At 36.5% G+C, this 26,509-nt stretch overlaps 1 protein-coding gene across 3 annotated transcripts in view; it reads right to left on the bottom strand.

Moving 5' to 3' along the window:
- Nucleotides 1-13,421: 13,421 nt before the first annotated feature.
- TUSC3 (tumor suppressor candidate 3) overlaps nt 13,422-26,509 on the bottom strand; it is a 139,977-nt gene continuing 126,889 nt past the window's right edge. For 2 of the 3 annotated variants that reach the window (XM_084758265.1, XM_084758264.1), the window contains 4 exons: nt 26,035-26,109; nt 22,640-22,730; nt 19,255-19,316; nt 13,422-13,874 (listed from right to left, as the gene is read on the bottom strand). In XM_084758265.1, coding sequence (XP_084614391.1) covers nt 19,298-19,316; nt 22,640-22,730; nt 26,035-26,109 — 185 coding nt within the window. In that variant the 3' untranslated portion in view covers nt 13,422-13,874; nt 19,255-19,297. The remainder of the gene's footprint in view (nt 13,875-19,254; nt 19,317-22,639; nt 22,731-26,034; nt 26,110-26,509) is intronic. The other variant, XM_084758263.1, reaches the window with a different exon arrangement.

Raw genomic sequence — 26,509 nt, 5'->3', positions numbered from 1 at the left:
ATATTGGACTAGAAGCCTAGTCTTTGATATCATCTCATCTTACCTGGCTTTAACTCCATCAACTGTTTTCAAATAAAATCATATTCTGAAATATTGAGGTTAGAATTTCACATCTTGGGGTGTTAAGTGAGCCTGATAGAACTTGATCCAATGATCAAATTCAGCTGTCTTTGTAAACCTATTTTTTTTCCTGTCTTAGAATATCTATAGAGTAGGTAAGACTCCTTTGTGTTGGTTTATATTTTTTGTAGTTGAAGTACGATGTCAGCTGCATGCTGTTCAGAGATGTCCTTGAAAACATAAATAGAATTCTTTGTGTTTCAAGCATGTTGAGTTTTTATCTTTATTAAGACTGGCTATGGAGTCTCTTCAAATATCCCTTTCCCCCCTGAACTGAGGGCATCTTATAGGGGCTTTCTTTCTCCATTCTTTATGGCAGGCGTTGCCTTTGTTGCAACTCTAGAGTTGTGCTATATTTTCATTTTAATCCATCCAAAAATATTTCATTTACAATATGACTTGTTATGACCCATTGCATGAGAAGTGTTTCATTTTAGGTCATATGATTTTTTTTTCCGTCTTTTCTTTTGGAGACAAGGTTTTTCTGTATAGCCATGGCTGACTTAAGAGTCCCTATGTAGACCAGGCTAGGCTTCAACTCACAGAAATCTTCCTGCCTCTGTGTGCTAGGATGAAAGACATGTGTCACCACAGCATGTCTGTTTGGACACAGCATGTCCAAAGTGTCTTATTAATGAGTTCTTAGTTTTGTTCTATTTCTATTGAAAAAAATTATGATTCCATTGTTTTAAAATTTAAGATTTGTTGAAAAAAATGGTATTGATGATGGAATATTTCAAGTGCTCTTGGAAAAATGCATATTCTACTGTTGATGTATTATTGTGTAATTATGTGTAAGATCTATTGGCTATATTTGTCTTCCAGTCTGTTTGTTTCATTATATGTTCTTAGCTAACATTTATACAGTGTATCTTTTTCCACTGACTCACTTTTACCTAATTTTATTTTTGTAGGAATGAGTCTTTCATGGCCAGAATGGGAGGTTCAGAGTTAGACAATCCAGTTTGCTAATATCTTTCACTGGGGTTTTAATGAATTTACATTCAAGTATAGTATTGCTAGGAAGGGACTTAATTGTATTATTCTGGAATTTGTGTTTTATATGTGTATATCTTAAAAAACAATATCTGCTTTATTTTCCATCGTTATAACTGACATATCCTTATTAAACTAATAGAAAGTTACATGTTCCTATTACAATTTAAGACCCAATATTATTTTACAACTATCCACCTGTCTATTCATTATCTATATATCTTACCTACTTGGAATTATTTTCAAATTATCATATGATGTAAAAAGTTTATAATGGCAATTTCCTACTTCTTTTGGTTGATATTTCTCCCCCACTCCCCATGTCCATTCTCTGATATGACAACTATATGTTTTAATGTTATTTTTCCCTCTTTGGCATCATGCATTCTATTATCCTTCTAATTTCATAACCTATACTCGTACTCACTTTTACAATCTACATTTCAAAATAAGAAGCTAGGGTCCACATGAAACAGAACATACAGTATTTCTGAGCTTGGGTTAATACACTTGATATACCTGATATATTTTGTTCCAAAATCCATAATATTTTTTTTTACAAATTTCATTCCTTCATAGGTAAAGCTCCATAATATATGTATACTTGCTTGTCTATGCATCTATTGATGAATGTCTAAAATGATTACATTTCCTTGTTATTGCCTAAAGAAACAATAAAAATATGTGCGTCTCTGTTGTAGAATAAAATCATTTGGATGTAGTCCCAGAAATAGTATAGATAGAGTGTGGTCTATTATCTCTCTTTTGGGACACCTACACATTAATTTTCATAGAAGATGCATATCTTTTTAAAATTAATGACAGTCATTCTGACTAGTGTGAGATGGAATCTCAAAGAAGTTTAATTTTCCAATTCCTGGATGGCTAAGAATGAAGAACACTTTATTTACTGCTTTATTTATTTACTTATTTATTATTGTCCATTTGCTGATGTTCTTCAGAGTACAGGACATTTAGATTATGAGTCTACTTCTTCATCAGCAATTGGGTTTATGATATTTAATTTTTTTTCAGTTTTTCAAATATTCTAGATATTTAGCCCTGTCTCAAGTCACGTTGACAAAATACCCTATTCTCATGTCTCTTCACTATGTTGTATCATTTGTTATCGGAATTTTTGTTTAAATTCCAAATTCATGAGATTTTCAAAACTATATTTTATTAATTTATTCTTATTACATCTCAATGGTTATCCCATCCCTTGTATGCCCCCATTCCTCCCTCCCTCCCATTTCCTCTTAGTCCCCTCCCCTATGACTGTGCTGAGGGAGACCTCCTCCCCCTGCATATGCTCATAGGGTATCAAGCCTCTTCTTGGTAGCCTGCTATCCTTCCTCTGAATGCCACCAGGCCTCCCCATCCAGGGGACGTGGTCAAATATGGGGCACCAGAGTTCGTGTGAAAGTCAGATCTGACTCTCCACTCAACTGTGGAGAATGTCCTATCCATTGGCTAGATATCAGACTCCAAGGCCCAGAAAATATTCTCAACAAAATCATAAAAAAAAACTTGCCCAATCTAAAGAAAGAGATGCCTATAAACATACAAGAGGCCTACAGAACACCAAATAGAATAGACCAGAAAAGAAAAACTTCCCATCACATAATAATCAAAACACAAAATATGCAAAACAAAGAAAAATATTAAAAGCTGCAAGGGAAAAGGGCCAAATAACATTTAATGGCAAATGCGACTTCTCAGCAGAGACCATAAAAGCCAGAAGGTCCTGGACAGAGATCCTTCAAACCCTAAGACACCGCAGATGCCAGGCCAGACTACTTTACCCAGCAAAACTATCAATAACCATTGATGGAGATTTTTTTTAATTGAAAGTTATCTCTTAATACTTTGAGTCTATGGTTAAACAATCCAATTTGTGAAAGAGCAGGCTTTCCAAGGACTTCAACCAAACATGGCATAACAAGCTACAATAAAACCAGGCACATATTCTTATATCAAAGAGGGATGAGGTAACCCAATAGGATGAAAAGGGTCTCAAAGTCAGGGAATATGAAGCTACACAACCATACAATTTATGCAGAGGATTTGGTTAGACCCACACAGGCTCCCTGACCTCTATGAACTCATTTAAGTCTTTGTCGGCTGATTCTCTGGGCTGTGTTCTTGTGGTGTCTTTGATCCCTTTGGCTGCTCCGATCCTTCCTCTCCTTCCTCTCCAAGCCTCACCTAATTTGGGCTGTGGGACTCTGCATCTGTTCCCATTAGTTACTGGATGAAGTATTTCTGAACTATTTGATGACAATTGTGTTAGGCTTTGATCCAAGCACATCCTGCAGACATGATGAACTGTAGGTCAGAGGTTTTGTTGCTGGGTTAGTGTTCCAATCTCTCTATTTGATGCCTTTCCTGGTGGCAGAGGATGGCCAGAGCCAGCTCCCTGTCTTCATTAGTAGGAGTCTTCACTAGTGTAACCCTCTTAGATTCCATTGAGTTTCCATTGCACTAGGCGTCTACCATGCCCCCCAAGTGATCTTTAATACCAGTTGTCTTTCCCAATACTCTCTACCCCCACCTTATCTCTCCAGTTCCCATCCACAAGCACCTCCAGTTCACCTGTGAAATCTATTCTATTTCCCTTTCCCAGGAAGAACCTTATCTCTCAGGCCCTCTTTGTTACTTACTCTCTCTGTGCCTGTAGATTATAGTAAGATTATCCTTTACTTTACAGATAATATCCACTTAGAAGTGAGTACATACAATATTTGTACTTGTGGGTCTGGGTTACCTCAGTCAAGATGATTATTTTTTCTACTTTCAGCCATGTACCAGAAAAAAATTTTAGTCAAGTTTGTATTTTATTATTATTTATACAATTATGAATATTGGAAAATCAATTATAAATTAAATCATTATAAATACATGAACAGGACAACTGAATATATTTTGAGAAAATATAAACAAATATCTAGCTTCAATTTTCCTTTCTTTTAGTTGATAATTTATTATATAAGTAAAATGTATTAAATTAAAACTAGACTCTGACATTTGAAACATTAATAAATATATCTTTATTCTTTATTTGTGATTACACTAAATTTTGTAGTGAGCATTCAAGTTTTTCTTTCTTTTTCTAAAGCTAATTTATTTATTTTTCTTTTTCTATTAATTTATTCAGATTACATTTAAATTTTTATCCCCTTGCTTGTTTCCTCCCATTCCTCCCTCCCTCCCTCTTTCACTGTATTCCCATCACCTAGATCTGTGACAGAAGGGTCATATGGTCACAGCCTATCAAGTCTCATCTTAGTAGCCTTCCTATTCTTTCTCTGAGTGCTACCAGGCCTCCCCACCAAGGGGAAGTAGTCAAATATGGGGCACCAGAGTTCATGTCAGTCAGTCCCCACTCTCCACAAAGCTGTAGATAATGTCCTGTCCCTTGGCTAGATCTGAGTAGGGGTTCAGTATTTATTGCATGTATTGTCTTTGGTTGGTGCAGTAGCTTGAGCAGACCCCCGCTCTTGGGTCCAGATCTGCCCATCATGATGTTCTTCTTGTAGTTTTCTAGGACCCTTGGGATCCTTCTATTTCCCTATTTTCCCATACTTCTCTCACCTAGAGTCCCAATAGGAGGCCCCCACATCTATCCCAATCTCCTGGTAAGTGAAGACTTTCAGAGGACATCCCTATTGGGCTAGTGTCCAATTATAAGTGAGCATATATCATGTGAGTCTTTCTGAGTCTGCGTTAACTCACTCAATATAATAATTTCTACTTCCAACCATTTGCCTACAAATTTCAGGATTTTCTTGTTTTTAATAGTTGAGTAGTATTCCATAGTGTAAATGTACCACAGTTTCTTTATTCATTCTTTGACTGAGGGACATTTAGGTTGTTTCCATGTTCTGACTATTGTGATTAAGGCTGCTATGAACATGGTTGAGCATATGTTCTTGTTGTGTGGTGGAGCACCTTCTGGATATATTCCAAGGAGTGGTATAGCTGGGTCTTGATGTAGCCTTCTTCCCAGTATTCTAAGAAAGGCACCAGATTGATTTCCAAAGTGGTTGTACAAATTTTCACTCCCACCAGCAATGAAGGAGTGTTCCCCTTTCTTCACATTCCTGCCAGCATGTGCTGTCACTTGAGGTTTTGATCTTGGCCATTCTGATATGTACCAGAAAATTTTATGATCATGATATTATAATTTTTTTAACAGTTAAGGAATACTCTGCTGTGTAAATGTACCACTATCCCCGCCCATTTTCCAGTTGAAAGACATCTAGGTTGTTTTCAATTTCTGGCTATTATAAATAATGCTATTATGAGCATAGTTGATGCACATGTCCCTGTAGGACAGAGTGTCCTTTGGAATATCCAAGGGTGGTATGGCTGGGTCTTGAGGTAGATCCTTTCTGAATTTTCTGAGAAACCTCTATATGGAGTTTCAAAGTGGCTGTACAAGTTGTGCACCCTTAGGAGCAATCAGGAATTCTCCTTGCTCCATATCATCCCCAACATGAGCTGTCACTTGTTTCGATCTTAGCCATTCTAATGGGTTAGATGGGATCTCAAAGTTGTTTCAATTTGCTTTTTCTTGATGGGTAAAGATACTGAACATTTCTTTTTTTTTTCTTTTCTTTTTTTATTTAATTAATTTATTCAGATTATAATTCAATTGTTATCCCATCACTTGTATCCTCCTGTTCCTCTCCCCCCCTCCTGCTTTCACCCTATTCCCCTCCCCTAGGTCTAAGACCGAGGAGGAACTCTTCCCCCACTATATGGTCATAGGCTATCAAGTCTCATCTTGGTAGCCTGCTTATTCTTTCTTTGAGTACCATCAGGCCTCCGGACCAAGGGGAGGTAGCCAAATATGGGGCACCAGAGTTCATGTCAGATTCAATCCACACTCTCCACATAAGTATGGAGAATGTCCTGTCCATTGGCTAGATCAGAGTAGGGCTCAATGTTTACTACTTTGTTTGTTTCTCAGCCACTTGAGATTCTGCTGGTGAGAATTGTTTATATCACTCCTCCATTTTTTAACTGATTAGTTTGTGGATGTTTAGTTTCTTGAATTCTGTATATATTTTGGATATTAGCTCTCTGTCAGATGTGGAGTTGCTAAAAATCTTTTCCCATTCTGTAAGCTGCCATTTTGCCCTATTGATAGTATCCTTTGACTTACAGAAGCTTTTCAATTTCAGGAGTTCCATATTAATTGTTGATCTTAGTGCTTGAGCAGTTGGTGCTCTGTTTAGAAAGTTGTCTCCTGTACCAATGTGTTCAAGGCCATTGCCCACATTCTCTTCTACCAGATTCAGTGTTTCTGGTTTTATGTTGAGGTCTTTGATCCATTTGGACCTCATTTTTTATACAGGGTGATTGACATGAATCTATTTGCTTTGTTCTATACACCAACATCCAGTTTGACTAGCACCACTTGAAGATAGATTTCCTCCATTGTAATTTCTAATTCTTTATAAAAAATAGAATGTCCATAGTTGTGTGGGTTTACATCTGTTTCTTCAATTCGAGTCCATTAATCAACCTATTTTTATGTCAATATCAATGAAGTGTTTATTACTGTGGCTCTGCAGTATAGCTTGAAATCAGGGATGGTGATACCTCTGCATTGTTTTTTGTTTGTTTTTTTTTGTTTGTTTTTTAATTGTACAGGACTGTTTTAGCTATCCTGGGATTTTTATCTTCCAAATGAAGTTGAATGTTGTTCTTTCAAGATCTATAGATAATGTGCTGTAGTTTGTGGAAACTGCATTGAATTTGTATATTGCTTTTGGTAAGATGGGTATTTTTATTATGTTGATCCTATCAATCCATGAAATGAAAGGTCTTTCTATCTTCTGATAGCTTCAATTTCCTTTTTCAAAGACACTGAAGTTTTTGTCTTATAAGTCTTTCATTTGCTTGGTAAAGAGTTGCTCCAATATTTTACATTATTTGAAGCTGTTGTGAAAGAGGCTGTTTCCCTCATTTCTTTCTCAGCCGCTTTGTCATTTGTATATAGTAGTGCTACTGATTTTTCTTTTTTCCTTTCCTTTCCTTTTTTTTTTTTTTTTTTTTTGAGTTAATCTTGTATTCAGTCACTTCATTGAAGGTGTTTATCAGCTGTAGGAGTGCTGTGGTAGAATTCTGCAGGTAACTTATGTATACCATCATATCATCTTCAAATACCTGTTCTTTGACTTCTTTCCCAATTTGTACCCCTTTTATCTCCTTTAGTTGCCTTATTGCTCTAAATAGAATTTCAAGTACTATATTGAATAAATATGGAGAGCATGGACAGTCTTGTCCTGTTTCTGAGTTTAGTGGAATTACCTTGAGTTTCTGTTTAATTTGATGTTGGCTATAGGCTTGCTGTAAATTGCCTTTATTATGTTTAGGTATGTCCCTTGTATTCCTGATCTCTCCAATTTTTTTTTGTACTCTTATCTTATTAAGAATTTTTAAATATTTTACATATACAGTTATATTGTTCTACATATACACAATAGATTACCTATAGCAAGAAGAACCATGACAAAATCAGGAATTATATAAAGGTTACATTCTTGGTGTTTTGGCCATTTGTACTTGACAGCCTTGAAAAAAACATCTTTCCTATCTTGGTGCATCTAAAATTCTGAATGTAAATCAGTCTCCATCACATCTTGTTATTAACAACTTAAAACATCTATCTAGACCTAAAAACATTTTAACCCCTAAATAGCTAAGCTTCATTGTAAAACTAAGCTACCTGGTCTTTAACTCCATCAGAGACTTGAGAAGGAATAAACTTGATTACCTGAATATGCTGAGAGTGCAGGTTAGTAGCTTTCCAAATAAGAAGATAACAAAGACCGTTTGCTACTTGAATAGTCACCCAAAATCTCTATAATGTTGGAGCATCATCTTCAGCCTTCTGGCCCAATATATCTGACAGATGTATTTGTGAGGCAGGAACTATTGACGTTTGCTTACCCTGTCTTGGCGAGACTGTTATCATGAAGAGGTGTTAGATTTTGTCAAAAGCTTTTTCAGCATCTAATGAGATCATTTTTTTTCTTTCAGTTTATTTATATGATGGATTACATTGACAGATTTTTGCATGTTGAACCATCCCTGCATCTCTGGGATGAAGCCTATTTGATCATGGTGGACAATCTTTTTGATGTATTTTCAATTCAGTTTTAAATTATTTTAGTGAGTACTTTTACATCTATGTTCATGAGGGAAATTGATCTTTAATTTTCTCCATTGATTCATTGTGTGGCTTCTGCATCAGAGTGATGGTAGCCTCATAAAAAGATTTTGATGTTTCTTTTGTTCCTATTTTGTAAAAATAATTTGAGTAGTACTGACACTAGCTCTTTTGTGAAAATCTGGTAGAAATCTGTGCTAAAACCAACTGTCCCTGAGCTTTTTTTGGTTGGAGATTTTTAATGGCTCGTTCTATTTTGGGGGGGGGGGTTATAGGTCTATTTAAGTTGTTTATTTGATCTTGGTAATATTTCAGGTTTTAAATTAAGCACTTCAATCAAATTTGAATTTATTTTTGATTGATGATATGAATCTAACTTCATTCTTTTTCAGTTGGCTATATAATTTAGCCAACAACAATTTTTGAACAAGCTATTTCCAGATTTTTTTTGATACTTTTGCCATAAGCTGGATGGCCATAGCTTTTGAGTTTATTTGTAGGTCCTCTATTATGTTTCACTTGTCTGTGGGCCTGTTTTTGTGCTATGGCCATACTGCCTTCATCACTATGACTCCAGAGTATAATTTGAGATTAGATAATTATGTCATTATTTTAGCTTATGACCTGCTTGATATGTTATCAACTTCTCACTGTTTCTAAATTCTTTTGAGAATTATATGAGCTTCAATACAATAGACAGATGTTAGTCTACTTGGTCTACATTTTCAACTATTAAAGAATTTCTATTTAAGTTACTATTCAGTCTTTATTTATTCCCTATGACTTTGTAGGTTGATTGGCTTATTTGTAGTTTATTTCTTCTTCCTATTAATATTAGAACTTTGTTCACTTGGACATGGTTGATTTTTTGCTGACCTCCTGTGTTCAAATACTCTTCTCAAGTGTCTTTAGTGTTCTGTGAATAAAATGGTTTTCCTTTTGTGATGATGATGATGATGATGTATGAGACAGCATTTCTTTGTGTACCCCTGGCTGTCCTAGAATTTGCTTTATAGACCAGGCTGGCCTCAAACTCAGATATCTGCCTGTTCCTGCCTCCTGAGTGCTAGGATTAAAGGCATGCACCACCAGTGCCTAATGTGCATATTATGTTAAAACTAAATATATTTTAACAATTCTTTGTGAAAACAATTCAATGTTTTTTGATAATATCCCCTCTCCCCATAATTTTGGACAGATAAAACCACCACTCTTCCATTACCTACCCACTCAACCTTGTATTTTCCTTACGGAAGAAACATAAACTAAAACTAAAAAGCCCTATCTAGTTGAATTTGTTTCACGAAAACTCTGGTTTTGTGGCAATCTACTGTATTGTGGCTCATTTACCCTTAGAGAAAAATGATTCTTTTCTAGCAGCTATTGATTATGAAAAGCTCCTCAGCCAAGGTAAAGCTCGGTGTCAATCTACCCCCAACAGGGTGGAATTTTGTTTCTTGAGATTTTCCAAGTTTTGTACATCTTGTCACAACTCCTGTGAGTTCATATTTATAACTGCTCAGTTATGTCCAAAAACAAAAGACAAGCAAACATAAATAAAAACCACTGTTGTAGTCACCCAACACAACAGGCTTTTAAAATAGTTTGGTATTCTCTTTTGTAGTGATGCTTGAAACAGGAGTGCAGTTGTGATATGTATGTTCCAATTAGGGCTGAGCAATCCAAAATTTCCTATTCTCTGGCACTTCACCAGCTGTGGGTTTTTAATGAAGGTTGATAGATTGATTTATGGGTATCACAATACATTATCATAGTCAGTTTAATGCTAAGTTCAATTAGCATAATATCAAGATCTCCTTTAGGGCCTAGGACTTTCCTAGTTACACACTCTTGGCCCCAGCATGCCAAGAATGGGTTCCATCTTGTGGAGTGAGCCTTAAATCCAATCAGAAAGCAGTTGGACACTCCCATGGTATTTACACTACTATTTCAGCAGTCTTCATGTTTTGCCAATCTGGCCTTTATTATAGTCTGCATGGTTCACGGCTGGGTATGACTGATAATCACTTTCTCCTCTAGGAGGGTGCAAAGCCCCTTCCAGCACTATGAAAGTTAACTAGTAGGGATGAAACGTACAGGTCAGGACAGATTAGTTATGTCCTATGACTCAAGTTTGTATCCTGATGCTTCGCTGAAAGTGTTTATTAGCAGTATAGGCTCTCTAGTAGTATTTAGGATCTTTCTGTACAGAATCATTCCATGTACCAAAAAAGCAAACAAACAAAAGACTGCTTACTGTATTTTTATCTCCCTTATCTCCATTCTTTGGTCTTAGTAAACTAAAACTTCATGTGCTACACTGAACAGGAGTCAAGAAGATGAATACCTTAGTTTTATCAGTATCAGTTTGTGGAAATGCTTTGCATTTTTCTCCAACTTAAGTCATGTAGGCTATGAGCTTGCTGTGTATTTATTTTATTCTGTTGAGATATATAGTCTCTATCCTTAGACTTTAGTGCATTTATCATGAAGGGATGTGGGACTTTGCCTTTTCTATATTTAACCATGTAGTCACTTTCTGAACTTCCAGCAAAACAGATGCTGGCAGTTTTTTCAAAATTTCCAGTATTTTTATGAAGGGATGGGTGGTATCTATGGAGTTTCTTACCCATACTTTTGCTGTATTTGCCATTTACTGGGTAGTATGCAAACATTTAAGAATGGCACATTTTTCCTACCATTCTCTGAATGTATTTTATTGTTTTTAAAATCACTAATAGATCCTCTGGCTGTATGATAAAACATTTGCATTGCTTCCAATGTATGTTTCAAAAAATTTAAGAAAATTCACAAACAACAGATCTTCATGAATTTTATGGAGAATCTGGGGGACTAAGTATGTGCTGTGCACTTTTGCCTTAAAGTGTGACTACTTACAATGCCACCCCTTCTGAACCATTAGAAAGTATTTTTAGATTTATGATTGATGTGATACAGTATCTACAAAAGTAAGGAGAGTACCTAGTTTTAGTATTTGAAACTCTGGAAGCTATGTGGATGTCAAAGAACATTAAAACTCCAACTGCCTATTGTGCCTAAATGGTGTGGCTAATGGATCTAACCTTCTTGAAATACAAAGTATAAAATGTATACTCTATTGTAATGCAATGACATGCCTACATGTATCTTTAGGAATCAAGACAAGAATATATGTTAAGCTCTCTGGTGATAGGCTATAATTCACCCTCTTAAATTATAACTGATAAGATATTTTATATGTATGGGAAATTGAGGGTTAGCACATAGTAGTGGGCTTACTTGTATGAATACATAACACAGGGAGCCCTGTGCTGAGGAAAATGCAAAAAGTTAAGCCACAGATGTCAGAAAACGAAACTCCTTCAAAGAGAATTTTTCTATCACAACTTTTCTGTCTCAGGAGAAAAGTAGTTTTTAAAATTCTAGTAGGAGATTGTCAAATGTATAGTTAATTTTAATAAAGCTTTCAATACAGTGAATATAGGTTAAAACTGACACAATCCCATGGGTCTTAGTCACCTGATGTAGTCACTTGGGACCAAACCTGGGTCCTCTAGAAGAGCAGTTAAGAATTCTTTAACTGCTGAGTCATCTCTTTTGCCCCACCTGTAACTTTATTTTAAGATATGAAATTATTAAATAATGTTTAAGAAAATTTTTTTCTGTTATATGTCTGTGCACAGAAATGCAGGTTCTGGGAATGCCAGCAGCACTGGATTCTCTTAGAAATGGAGTTACAGCCCTTGAAAAAAACTAATTAACTGAGTTATTTTTTAATATTGAGGAAATTACAAAATGTTCCCTGAAAAACATCTTACTAATGTAAGATAAGGAAATACCTGTCTCCCAATCTCTGTCACATGGGCTAAGATGACCTGGCTGTGCTTATGAATACATAGTATCCTTTAGAGTGGGATTTAATATGATTTGTCAGTATCACTTAATTAGCTGTATACTAACTAGAAGATAACTTTGAGATATAGGGAACAAAATTTAATTGTAACAAATATTTGTTATTTGTAAAACTTGGCAGCAAATTCTACTTGCGCTCTCTCAATTTCTGAGTCAATTAGGTTTTGGGACGATCCCAATATTAGATGCACAGAATCACAATTCAAGTGATATCTAGGGATAAGAGTCGAACGTAACTATGCTGACCTTTTCCACGATACATCACAATACTGAACTTATTAAATCTGTGAAATGAGCTAAAGAAATTATGCTTTAATAACAGACTTCAGAGAGCATGATAAAGTTAATATAGCCCTGAATTATTACATAATTTCAGGGAATATTGTCATGTTTTCAAAAGGTCATGACCACATTCCCCTAAAATACAGCTGGATAAACATGTTCCATTAAACATCTATCTTTCCTACCTTTGTAGGAATTCATAGGTACAATATAAGTACTTATGTTCTGTTTGTGGCTATATAGCTTGGATTAACAGTAGAAAATAATCATTCCAGTTTTGCTATTCAGATATTAATAAAATTTAGTTAGCAAGCTTTTAAACATGATAAAACTTACTGAACCAAAAAAAAAAATTCCTGAATTCATCTCTGAGTTGCAGTACATAGGGTTTTTTTGTTGGTCTGTTTTTAAACAGGTTTGATAGTTTGAAAGCCTGGTGATAAGCACAACTTATATTTTGTTTTTCAGCTGGGTTGTACTTCCTGTCCATTTAAAAGATGTGAGGAATACATACTGTCATATCTGTGGGTATGCTATATAAACTGAGGTCGGTTACAAAAGCAATAGTAGTTACACTCCTGTATTTGTGTTTTCAAAACAAGCCTTTCATATGGATCCACGTACCAGGGCCTTGATAAAGCAGACGCTTCCATTAAACAAAAGGAAGAATGTCATAGAAAATTAGGTTGGATCTCGTAAGTTAGAATTTGTAAACAACTTCAAAAAGAGGACAAGTAGTAAGTGACAGTCTGATGTGCTGGTTCTGTTGCCTGGTTACACTGGAAGTGCGATGAGGTCGTGGATGTTGGACTTAGGTTCCCGAAAGGTCCTTTCTTTAGGTTATGGGTTTGAATTTACATTAACATGTATCTAGCTCTTTGTCCTATCTTCATCATGATCTAGTTGTGAGAAAGAATGACAAACCACCTTTTTAACAGAGCAGGTCCTTTATAAGTGAAACTGCAGTAGGAATATTGTCCACACAACACATTTCATGCATATGCTCTATCCTTGTATAGTACTAGTAATTCTTTTACATACATTCCATGGGCTTCGGTACTAACATGTGGTTTCCTTGCTAATGAGCAAACACAGTTCTAAAACATGAATTCACAGTTCCACTGTCATTTATTTCATTCTTGTGGCATACATCGAGAAGACTGAAGAACACTTTGATGGTCCATTGTGGATTATGGATTGTTACATATCCATTTCTAGGAATTAATTTTTTTAGGAAAATCCACAGTTTAAAAAAATTATACAAGAAAAAGCTAGTGTATCACAATTAACAAAGAATAAACGTAAAATGTCAGGGACAGCTTCTCTTCACAGTAAACACTCACTTTACGCAAATCCCATTTGGCTTCATTTAATTAAAAAGCTGAAAAAGAAAGAAAATTATTACATACTGAGCAAAAGAAAACACAACAAGCTATTTATTCCATCCTAAATTAGTTCACATAAATGTAACAATACCATAATTATATTGAGCTAATTGAAACTTTGCTACTAGGGTCTGATTTTGATATGAGTTTCTGTAATGGGGTCAAGCTTACAGAGAGACCTGGGTCAGAGGTGACACATATGTGCTACGTGAACAACAGCTAAATCAGCATTTACAGCGTAGATTTAGAGGGAATTAAAGGGAATGGACTGAAATAGAATCTAAGTTTGAATTTCCTGAAAAATTTTATATTCTTACTAAATTTGTAATTCTTTTGCTTATATGTAAAACTGTGATTACTTACGACCTTGCAGATAAGCCAATTTTAAACTAAATACTTAATAAGTTAAATAAGTAGCTATTACAGCTGAGAAGCTAGAAAACTGTTCAAGATAGAAGGTTTAATATTTTACTGCTTAAATTACATCCTAGGCATGGATGACTCTTTTTCTTTTTTAGTGAAAGGAAGACTTACGGATGATCCAAAGCTCTTTCCAGTCCTAATGATTTATATAGTTAAATAAACATTTAGAAATATTTAAATTTTAGGTACATATAATACCTTTACATATATAAATAAAACAGCATGTTGCTTTGATAAAGTTTTTTAACTCAGGATCATGCAAGTGTATACACATAGTAGTTATAATGCATAACTTTTTATAGAATTGATAAAGACAAAGTATGTGCTGATGCCAGTATGCATTCAGATACTGTTTTCATTTGAGAGGTAGCACATGACTGTAGTAGACAAGCATCGTCTCCACAAGGAAGGTGGGGACAAGCTGCAGTTACTGCTGTCTACACAACCTCACCAGCAGAGGAATGTGCTGTGTACATACACACACTCACTGGCATCCTCTGTCCTCAGTTACAAGCTTGTTCTGAGGGTAAAGTTAACTTAAACAAGAAAGGTTGGTAAAGAGAAATCATCATCCAATTTTGTGTGCATATAGTAAATGTGTCTCTGTATACACAAGAGTATGTGGATATGGAGGCCAGGGTCTGGTGCCGGTGTCTTGTTCATTCCCTGTCTTAGTGTACTGAGACAGTCTCCAACTGAACTTGAACTGTTTGGCTGGGGATTTCTGTTCTCTGCTCTGGCATAGCAGGAGTTATAGGTATACAGTGCCATGCTTGGTTTGTTTGTGGGTCCCTAAGCTGCAAACACTCCATCTTATCCACAGACCAAACATAGTCAAACTTTAATTAAAATTGAGTAAGTTAAAGCCTAAATCAGAGAATTTGTGAGTTAACTGTTCCCTCTCTTTTCTTCCTTCACCTCCCACCTTTCTGTGTAGAGAAGCTAGTCTTTGCATTCCTCAGGCACTCTATAACTTTGTTTGTTTGCTTAATTAGACAGCATCTCTCCCTGGCCTGGCATTTATCCAACAGGCTAGGCTGGCTGAGTGGGAGCCTCGTGGATCTGCTTTTCTCTGCTGTCCCAATACCTCTCCACAGCTGATGCTGCTCCTGCTGCCCACTGCAGCCCTGCTAGGCGTAGCTCTCACTGGCTGGCTATCCTGCTAGTCAATTCACTGGAACAAGAAGCAAGCACCAGTATGTCCTGATTTGTTTATATGGATTCAAGGATTCAAACTCAGGTCCTTATGCTTTGGAGACAACTTACTAAGATCTGAAACTCTGAGAATATAGAGCACCTAAGTTAATGTAACTGGTAAAACTACACCTCTATAAGAGCAAAAACAGTTAATATGACCCTTTATACTTTTGTGCCCTTTTAGAACTAAAAAGGTCACAAAAATTTTTGATATTTAGATTGTGATATTTACAGAGTAAAAGGAATTCTGTGATTACACGGTTTTTCTTAAAGTTTATTTGTCTGCTTATTTTGCTGCATTATAAGTGTGTATCTCAGGCGTGTGTGATGTCGCAGAGGCCAGAACATGGTGTCAGATGCCTTGGGACTCAGGCACAGTGTGAGCTGCTATGTTGCTGGGAATTGAGCCCTCTGGAAGGCTGGGCAGTGCTCTTAACTGCTGAGCCCCCTATGATTACATTCTCAGTATAAAAGTTGACTCATGACTCTAAAGATCTTCTCTGTTCACTCTGGGATTTTTTTTTTTCCAAACTGAAAAGCTCAGTAATTATTTATTTGTTTTAAAATGATCATGTTCAAATGTCATTATGAAATGACAAGTGTAATCAAACTGAACATTTATTAAATATCTTAAACTAAATGGTAAATCTACTAAAATATTCACTTTCATATAAATTTGAAATGTTCATTTTTTACTAAATGTAAAAATGGTACTAGCATATTGCTTATGTATTAGAAAAACTTGGAAGTAAAATACTAACCAAAAAACTGCCTTGGGAGGCTCAACAGTTAAGAACACTTGCTACTCTTGCAAGAGGACCTGAGTTTAGTTCCCACCAACCATATGGTGGCTCAATGCCCTCTTTAACTCCCATTCCATTGGATCTCATGCCCGCTTCTGGTCTATGGTTACCAGGCATGAATGTTGTGCACATATAGACAAGCAGGCAAACATGCATGCATATAAAATAAAATCTTTTTTTAAATGTTTCATAGAAAAGTACCAGCTGCTATTTTCTGGGTAATCATTCGGGATGTTTTACTCTCAATATACAAAGATTATTGTTGCAATGTTGTAACAGGAATGCATCATAGTGGTATCAACATCCCATGGTTAGGCTTATTTCTATCTAGCTTGATCTGATGTATCTTTTCTCTACGTATCTGTGCCTGCCTGATAATACTGAGGTATGGTCAAATTGTGTAACTGTCTTTTACACTTACATTTAGAACGGTGCTGGCATATTTCCCTTTATACTATTTATGATAAAGCTGTATGTTGTTTTTATAGTGTAGTTAACCCTAAATTACCAAATCTTGAGCATCTGTCTTCTGCAGTGTAGTTCCTTTTCTGCAGGAGTAAGGTGCTGCCTCGTGTCCTGCTGTCCCCATGGGATTCTCCATCCCTGTGGCTACATGCCTGTGCACATGCACAATGTTCACTCCTGCCTGGCTGGTGCTGATATAAACATACTCTCTGTCAACTGAGGTAACAGTCAAAGCCAGAAGCCAATAAGCAAAGGAGTGAACCATTCATGTGGAGACTAAATAGTGGGTGGAACCTACACAGACAGCCTCAACACTTCCTTCCTTCTAGCCACCTGGGTTGCTACGTTTTTCTTGTCTCTGAAGCTTTACAGCTGCTCAACGTATGTAAGAGATGCTGATGAATACTAGTTCATAATGTAGAATAGAAGGAGGATCTCAAATGCTTCTGTCTTTATGTTGGCTCTTTTCTTCATATCCAGAATTCAGAAAAAAGATACTGTCCTCGGCTTCCTGAGGGCACACTAAAAAGATCATGACTTAAAATTCAAAATAATTTTTATACAACAACATGATTCAAATTTTCTCAAATTATAGGCCCTCCCCAGGTCACTTTTAAATAGCAGTTAGCAAAGTGTTACTGATCATCAACTGTTGAGTAGTTGGCACAGAAGCATGTCAAAAATGCTATGACAAGCCTTGGTCCCTACATTTTTCTCTAGAGAGAAAATCCCTGGTACATAGAGTCATTAAAATGGCAGGAGTGAGAAAAGAATATGAGGGGAACAGTCCTGTAACAGTATAGGCCGAGGATGTGGGCTGAGTAGGACTCTATAATTTCCAACTCCAATGTCACTGAGAAACTGAAAACAGGCAAAGGGGATAAAACATCACTCTGGATGCAGAGGTGATGCTGACTTGGGGCATGTAGAAGATGAGCATGTAGTTCTGCCCTGAGATAATCAAAAAAGAACAGCAGAGGCACGAGAGCCATGCTACAAAATGTAGGGCATGAAGCTTGAAAGGAGAAGCTAGTTAATCAAGTGCTGCCCTGAGTTCCTGTGCCTTCCCTGGGTACTATCTAAAACGCTCAAACAGTGGCTCCCCATTCCTCTTGTTTTTCACCTCCTCACTTCTCCCTGGTGTTTTAACCACCAGGATGTACACAGTGCTTTGACCAAATGCATTTTATGCAACCGAGAGCTAGTTAACTCCTTCATGGCTCTTCAAATTCTCAAGGCAAGAGACAGGTCAGAGAGCTCTGCTGGCCAGCTAGACTCTCCGACAAGAACCACATTATGTGGTAAATGGGAACCTGTCAGATACATCCAAAATGTTCAGGGGAAAAAGGGCCTCACTTCCCTACTACGTACAACATGAGTTGGACTTTCTCCCCCTACCTCGCTTTTTTTTTTTTTTTAATTTTGAGACAAGGTATTCTTACTGTGTAGTCAAGACTGACAATGAGCTCTTGAGCTTCCTGCCTTCACCTCCCCAGTGAAGGTGCCTACCACAACTGAACACTAGTTGAATTTAAACCCTTATAGTTAGGCGCTTTCACTAATGCTTCATCCTCTACATTTACATGTGTTAAACTGGGGTGCTATTAACAAGTACATTACTGTCCTTAGCGAGATCTCATTAGCCTACCTCCTGAGGCCCTTTTCTTGCTAGGAGACTACAGAACCCTGGAAAGCCTTCAGCTCTGGAACAACTTATCTTTTGAAAGGGCCTAAAGACATTCTGCCCTTTCTTAGGAACAGGACACCCTGCGGAAGGGCCTGCTCTAGGTACAGGTACAGAAGGTAATAGCTATGAAGTTTAACCACTGGCAAGGTTTTCATTCTCTACAGTCTGTATGGAGAGGCATACTTAGTGTGAGTTTTGACATTGTGACTATTAATAAAGCCCAAGGAACAGATAAATACTTTACTTGGACCAATTTCTCCTCTGCTTTCAGCACTGCTCCATGGAGGAAGGTCCCAGCAGAGTAAGGGAGCTGCAGTCTACCACAGAAACAACCTTGTAGGGTGCTCCTATTCTGAGCTTTGAAGGGTTAAGAGGTACAATGAAGAACCCAGACACTATTCTGAGTTTTTTACTGAAATGATTTTGGACATATCTTTATATTAACATTAGGGATTAAAATTTATATTTTTAATGGCAAAGGATTTGCCAATACTTTTTTACTGGGTAGAATTAAATATTTATGTCAACTGATTGAGTTTACAGTCTATAACAGTGACAACAAAAAAGTGACCCAAAGTGGAGGGGATATATTTGTATATTATTATTTAATTAACACACTGTTTGCCAAAGACTATTGGTATAATCTATTTGGAGGCCGTGTACTTATAGCAGCTAAGTAAAGCAGTGTCAGAATGCTATATGGCTTATCTCAGTTATTTATTCATGAAGCAGAATCTTACTGTAACTGAAAAGATACATCATGGTCTTTTCTTGAAAGGTGGGGAAGACGAAAGGACTTGCCTGAGGATACAGAGTTTTTAAGTCTGGTCCAAATCACATCTTCTCACTCAATGTCCAGATCACTTTCCAATACACCACAATGAAATACAACAATATGGAAAAAAATAATCCTTAAGACTTGATTCCCATTTGTACATTATTATTATAAGACTTAGACTGAATTCTTAATTTAGACAAGAGTGGCAACAGACAACGGTGCCTTTAGAGCACCCCCAACTTTCTTTCTGAACCATCTGTCTGTGATCTTTATGCCATTCTTCAGAGCTAGCACTTGGCATGAGATAGGCAGCACCAGTGAAATTCTTGTCACTGTCATGTAATCTGCACAGCAGACCTTTTCTCTATATTTACAGCTATAGATTTTCCATTTTCCTTGTAGATGAGAAACAGACAGCTAAGATGTATAAACAAATATGAAATATGTAAACACTATACATTATAAGCTTTCCTCCCCTTGCTAAGCCTGTTCATGCTCATCTTTTCTCTGAATTTTAAGAGTGTCTTTCTTTTCTAGTTGCTATTATGAAGTTCCTCAAGTGCATGTCATCACACATTTTAATGCTAATGATCATAACTCAAAACAACAAAAGGCATATGAACTCCAGGTTCTTGTCTAAGAGAAGAGGGATTTTCTGGGCCTACTGTTTACGCTGAATTAACACACAATGGGCTTTTTATTTAATTATCTTTCCATAAACTCACTTAGTTGTGTGGGGCAAATGTACAATTCCAGGTGTGTTTCTCAGCATGTATTAGAGCTCCTGGAGTTGGACAAGGAAACAGACCAGTGCTTTTCACTCTGTTTTTAAAGGTTCCTTTGTATTACTCAATGTTTTGAGGAAGACAGATTCAAGTAGCAAGTATATGATAAGCACCTACTATGTGCACAGTCCTTGGTAGACACAAAATGTTGTATCAAGGACTGTTTCCCCTAATATAGTCCTCTAGAAAGGAAAGAAATGAAAAACACACAGGTGAATTGTACATAAAAACTTTTGACAAAACAATGTAATGTAGTGAAATCATGCAGAAAAATGCTAATGTGGCTTGTGCAGATGAAGGGAAGAAAGTTAGGTAAAGACATTGAGAACCAAGAGTAATCAGGAACTATGCATTTACTCACATACAATTCTGAGGTGGTATGTTTAAGCACATATAAAGAAACAGCTAACAATCCTGGCATGAGTACAAAACCAGAGATCTTTAGCTACCTGTCTTCATAATCCCAAAACAACTACATCATAGCTGAGGGGGAAAAGATGAGAAACTAGCTAATTCTAGGACTCTACACTAACAATGAGAAGATGTAAGGTATTTCAATAAGATTTTGTGCAACTACAGAGTGGGAGTTCTCATTTAAAGTGTTAAAGCAAACCCAAAACTTGCACTCAGATCTTGGACTGCTAATTATTATTTTCTTATTATGCTACTCTCTCACTCTGAGCCAATTAAGACTCCTCAGACTGTAAGAAGCACAGTGATGGAATGAAACCAAACATTTCATACTTTCTCCTACTACAGTAGGGACTTTGATGATGTTTTTAGAGATATCTACAGAAAATACTTCTAAGCCCAAGTGTCAGTAGACAAGACAGAGAAGATAATTATCTCTAAGTGGAGACCACTGTCTACCCAGACCAGCACTGGCTTCTTAGAAATAGACCAAAGGACAAGGTCAATTTTTATTCAATATATAAAATGAAGTCAGTGCTATCAACAAAAGAAAATGTTGTCTGAATTATGTCTCAGATGGTAATTAGATAAAATCTCTAAGAATCTTGATATTTCATTACCAAGTTTCAAGGGACTCTGGAGCCCAATTAAACTCATCAAAAGGCTCCGTGAAAATCTGTTCTTTACTTGAATTATGTGAATATGAACCAAAGCTACTTGGTGTGCATTGTGAAGAAAACTCCATTTTTAAAAAAAGTGATTATGAATGTAAATATTTATACCAGAATTAATGATAGTTAGCCTTAAACATTTATGAAGTAATTAATTACTATTATGTACTGGTGTTCTAAGAGATTTACATATATTATGTCACATAAATAAAAATGAGTTATATAAAATTTCCTTTATTTATAAACAAGAACACCTAAAGTTAGAAAAGCTAAGTGATTTGCCTATGGTTACAAGCAGACTGGATTCTGGGAAAGTCTAATTATTGAGGCTTCCAAGGCGCTCTATGAATTTAGTTATGGTATGCAACACGTTGGTTCTGCAGAATACTGACCATACTAACATGAAGAAGCCTTAAGAAAGCAAGAGAGATATACCAGTAGATGTTATGCTTTAAGCAGGTAAATGTATGAAGACAAACAAAATAGAAAAATTTGAGTTTTGTGTGAAAATATATGTGTGGGCCAACTTCAGATTATTCATTTTTGTCTGTAATCAAAAAAGGATCACTTCATATAGAGGAAACCAAAGGTTATAAGAATATAATGGAATGACTTAAAAATTGTGAGAAAAAAAAGAAATATTCGAACAAAACAAAAGCCAAAATGTGTAGGAATTTCTAGAGAAGACACTGGAAGAACACTACAAAATAAACCCAAGAATATGAATTCTTGCTGTACTATAAACAAGTGGGGTGACCCATCTCTCTACTGCAACAGTACCACACAGGCCTGAGTGCTTGGAAAGCCTGCCTTCTGCTTCCTCACTCTGACCTCTTCTTGCTAGAACATCATGGTTGCCAGGCTCCCTTGGCCAGCTTTCTTTTGGCTGATTCTGTTGCTTAGCATCAACTATTCATGTGTTTGCATCTAACCTGTTGAATTTCATATTCACAAACCAATTCTTAGGTATACTTCCCACCTATGAGTCATTTTAAGAGAGTTCATCTACACTTCTATCCACATGAGTCCAACTCTAAGAGTTGTGGTGCATTCACAGGGAGTGAGTCATCTTACACTGTGAAGCTCAGCTTCACACTGGAAACAGAGTCAGCAGACAGGGACTCAGGTTCAGGTGCGGTCCTATTACAAGTCTGCAGCATTCAAAAGATGCTGCAACATTTAAACAACACTGAAGAGTATAGATTCTATGAGAATGCAATCTTGAAAAATAATGTCCCAATTAAGACAAGTAAACTGAAGTGACTGTATCAATGTCTGTTTCTTAAAAGCTATTTTGCCATCTACGTACACACAAATGTACTTGCATTCTGAATTGAAAATATACCTTGGTAACAAGAACTGTCTAATGTCTCTGCGCAGTCCATGATGCTGAATAAATTCTGGGTGCTCAGACCTTGCTTACTAGTGTTGAAATCAGAGGGCTAGTAATCTAGACACTTACATTCTATTAACTCTAACTAACCACTAAAGTACTTATACTGTTTAAAATGAAAATACCCACATTTGTATAAATATATTACCTATATGGATAGCCATGGTACTTTGAACGAAATATTGAAAGTAGAAAACTGAAGAAGAAGACCACCAGGCCTAATCCCACGAGGCAAATTACTAAAAAAAAAAAAAAAAAAAAAAAAAAAAAAAGAGAGAGAGAGAGAAAGACAATACTGTTAGGGTCTCAAAACATGCGAATATTGGTGCTTTGTGAAATTTATTCAATTACAAAATACTTACATGCAACAGCTCAGGCACATATAAGGACCACAAACCAGATAATCCACAATACAATGTATTCATATTTTCCACATTCTTCTCAATGAAAATGTACTATTTGGGGTATGAAAACAACAAAATTGACTGATCTATGACTTGTGGTGATTTTCTTCTTTTATAAAGTTCCTGTAAATACTAAAATGTCCCAGAGGCATCAAAGCAGAACCAAGTGTGAAAAGCAACAAACATAATTATCAGCCCCCAGATGATAATGCACTGGATACAACAACAGGAGCATGTGACTTGGCAGATGCTCAAAAGCAAAAACAAAAACAAAACCCACAAAACAAAAACAAAAAGCCTTATCCAGATGCCCTAAGATCTTCATATAGAAATGTATTTCTAGCTAAGTGGTGTCATGACTGCCTCAGTAGGGCCTGTTATTAGAAATGCTACATCTCAGCAAACATAAGGTTGGGGACAAAATCCTGTGAGTAGGGAACTATGTCCTTGGGGACACTACTGCAGAGCAGGTTATGGTGTCACAGTGCTGCAGCGGGACCTTTTATGACTGAGCAGAGGGCCACGCACATCCTGTGGTTCAGGCTTTCATTACCATTCTGTAATACTGAAATGTGACAGCAGGGACACTGCTGTCTCAGTTTGCATTTTCTTCTATTATGACTGGGAATAGATAAATAATGAAACATATTAGTTCCCCTTTGCATATATGTATGTATGTATGTATATATATCCTATAATATTTAAATAATATTCACTGCTATTAGGAAAATTAAAACTTGCTTCTAAAGTTTACCGTATATTAGCAATTAAATGTAGGCATGCTTAGAATTAAAAAATCCATTGTTTTAAAACTTGTCCTATAGAATTACACATTAGTGTTACCTAAATATCAGATATGAATAAGCCATTTGCAGGATAATTAATATACATTTGTTTATCTGAGGGAATATTAACAATTAAGTAGTGAGAGAAATAGAAAAAGAGAGAGATTAAAAACATTAAGTCAAAGCAAACATATCTCTCCTTCTACAGTGGGAGGAGAGCTGCCCTTTTCCCCAGTGCATGAAGGAAAGCAGGTTTGACAACAATCCTGAAATCAGAGAGTAGTCAAGACGCTGCACTGTGAACACATGGCTACTGACATGGAGTTGTCCATGCGGTCTTTTCAACAATATTAACTTCTGTTTACAGTAGAAATTACCAAACATCAGGAACAGTTAGTACCACTCAGCCACAGCTTCTGTTGTGACAACATTGATCTGTTAGCGTCACATGAATACTAGCAGATAATAAAGCAAAACACCTTTTAAAAAGCCTTATAATCTCTAAGTATGAATGATATAAGACACAAAAATATATAGTATATAATAATTTATTTCAATTATCTCATTAAGCTTGGAGTTTTATTTCATATCTTCTCAAATACAACATTCTATCACACACTTTTTTTCTTTCTTCTTTTCTTATGGTTTTGTCTAGGAGAAGAATAGAGCAATGAAGAAAGAGGCTCCAAAGCAAAGAGACTAGTGTGACGCTATGCAGAGGGAGCAAAATACTGCTACTCTAGTTTCGAGGGTGGAGATGGAGGAGCCCATGAGTTAACAGCAGCGGGAGGGAGGCCTCAATGAGGTCCACACACTGTTGCCTAGGCAAGAGTGATAATCACAGTAGCTATACAATTCAAAACCAGAAGCTGACTAGAACCCAAAAGCCTAACAGTGAATTTTCTACCTTGTGTGGCCCTCTCTTGTTCTTTTTCACATGCATTCTATCCCATTCTGACTACACATAACTAATCTGGAGGTACAGGGAGGAAGCATTACAACAAAACATCTATTAGTATGGAAGTTGAAGGCAATGTTTCCATATGCTCCAGATCATATCATAGCTATGAGATTAAACAATGCATTACATAGCTCTAACTATAATTTAGCTCGGGGAAATAACATTAGTATACAACAACATAAAGCATTAAAATGCCTTGCAATTCCAAAAACAGCATTCAAAATATGCAGTATTTTATTGTCACAGTGCTCATGGCAATGAGCTTGGTTCTGCGTTTCCTTACATAAGTGAAGGCATCCTCAGGGGAACACTGAAGCCAGGCTCAACTCTACACTACCTTCAAATGTTTCAACATTTCATGCATGTCAGTATTCAGAAGTCACTATGGCTCTTTAACACACTCACAATACTTAGAAACACTGTAAGAAAAAGCAAATCTAGATTATATTTAAAATATTTTAATGAATTAATATTCTTTTGGGGATATATGTGTTTTTTATATCAAAATTCGGTAAAGCAAGTTCGGGGCTTATAAAATAACATGGGTTGCTGCTTACCGTAGCTATACTTGTTTAATTATCTGTTTTTAGAACACCGTGACAGTAACTCTAAAAAGTTATATGGTAGGAAGCCCTCCTCAGGCTCTAGTTCTTTCCTGACGTATCGCTCTGCGCAGAAGACGCTGCCCAGACACTCTGTTCTGTTTGTACCCACACCTGTTACATTCCATGTTAATTTTTTTTCTAGCATCCCTTGAGACGGAACTGTCCCTTCAAAGGATAAAAGTTAACTTGCTTAAACCTAAAGTGCTGACATCTGACGGGGTTGTAAATTGTGGGAAGGCACCAGAAGAACAAGTCTCCAGAAAAGGCTATTCTTCCCTGTTCTGGAATGGAGATCCCCATGTGCTCTTAAATGTCAGTAACAGATGTGGAGGGGACCAGAGGACAATCAGGTATCTGTGCACAAAAGATGCTTCAGCAGCTGCTCGGCATCTGTACCTGCTTCTGTGAGATCCCTGAGTCTCAGGACATAAAAATATATTACTGCCAATAAAATCTCTCAGGAACGCCTGTCTGTGCAGCGAAGGTGTCCCAGCTGAGACCAGCAACAGCAGAAATGGGCCAAAGCATCCCTGACAGGGCGATGCCACCTCCCTCTCCTGGGCACGTAACTGGCAGAAAACGCCCAAGTGCCACTTGGAAGAACTGTTTTTAGGTTCACTCTCACACACAACAAATAGAGAAAAAAAGTAAAACAAAATCAACTTCCTCCAACACAGACCTCTTCTTAGGGAAGTCTGTGTTTAGAAAGGGTTGTCCTCTGTTTTCCCTCTGAAATAAATATATTCTGAGACTAAAGCACCACAACAAATACAGCAACATAAACTTACTTCGTCTTTTCCCGACATCCCCTTTGGAGGTTGCTGCTTCATTTAGAAGAACCATCCCCATGGTAATAGCAGCATCTATAGTAGTTGTCAAGGAAACCACAGGCAGGTGCGAATAAAACCTGCTATTCTTTCTTCCTGGATCTGAATATAATGTTCCCGAATGGTTAAAGGACAAATGTGAAAAGAACAATCAATTCTTTGTATATTACCATTACTAATCATTGGATTTACCTTAAATTTTCAGACTTTCATAGCACATATATGGATTATAGTTTTTTAAAAGTTATAAATGTTCATATTTTACATTACAAACATATGTATGTTTTACCTAACAAACATATGTATGTATGTAACTAAAACATGCATGTTTTAGTTACAGTGACAGAGAACATTGGCAATTCTCGAATATTAGAATGTATTCATCGGGATTCCTTTCTATTGGTTTTCATTTTCATATTCTTGCATATGTATATAG

Source organism: Acomys minous (assembly GCF_964271855.1).
Source record: "Acomys minous genome assembly, chromosome: 15".
NCBI lineage: Eukaryota > Metazoa > Chordata > Mammalia > Rodentia > Muridae > Acomys > Acomys minous.
This window is presented reverse-complemented; position numbering and strand designations above follow the sequence as displayed.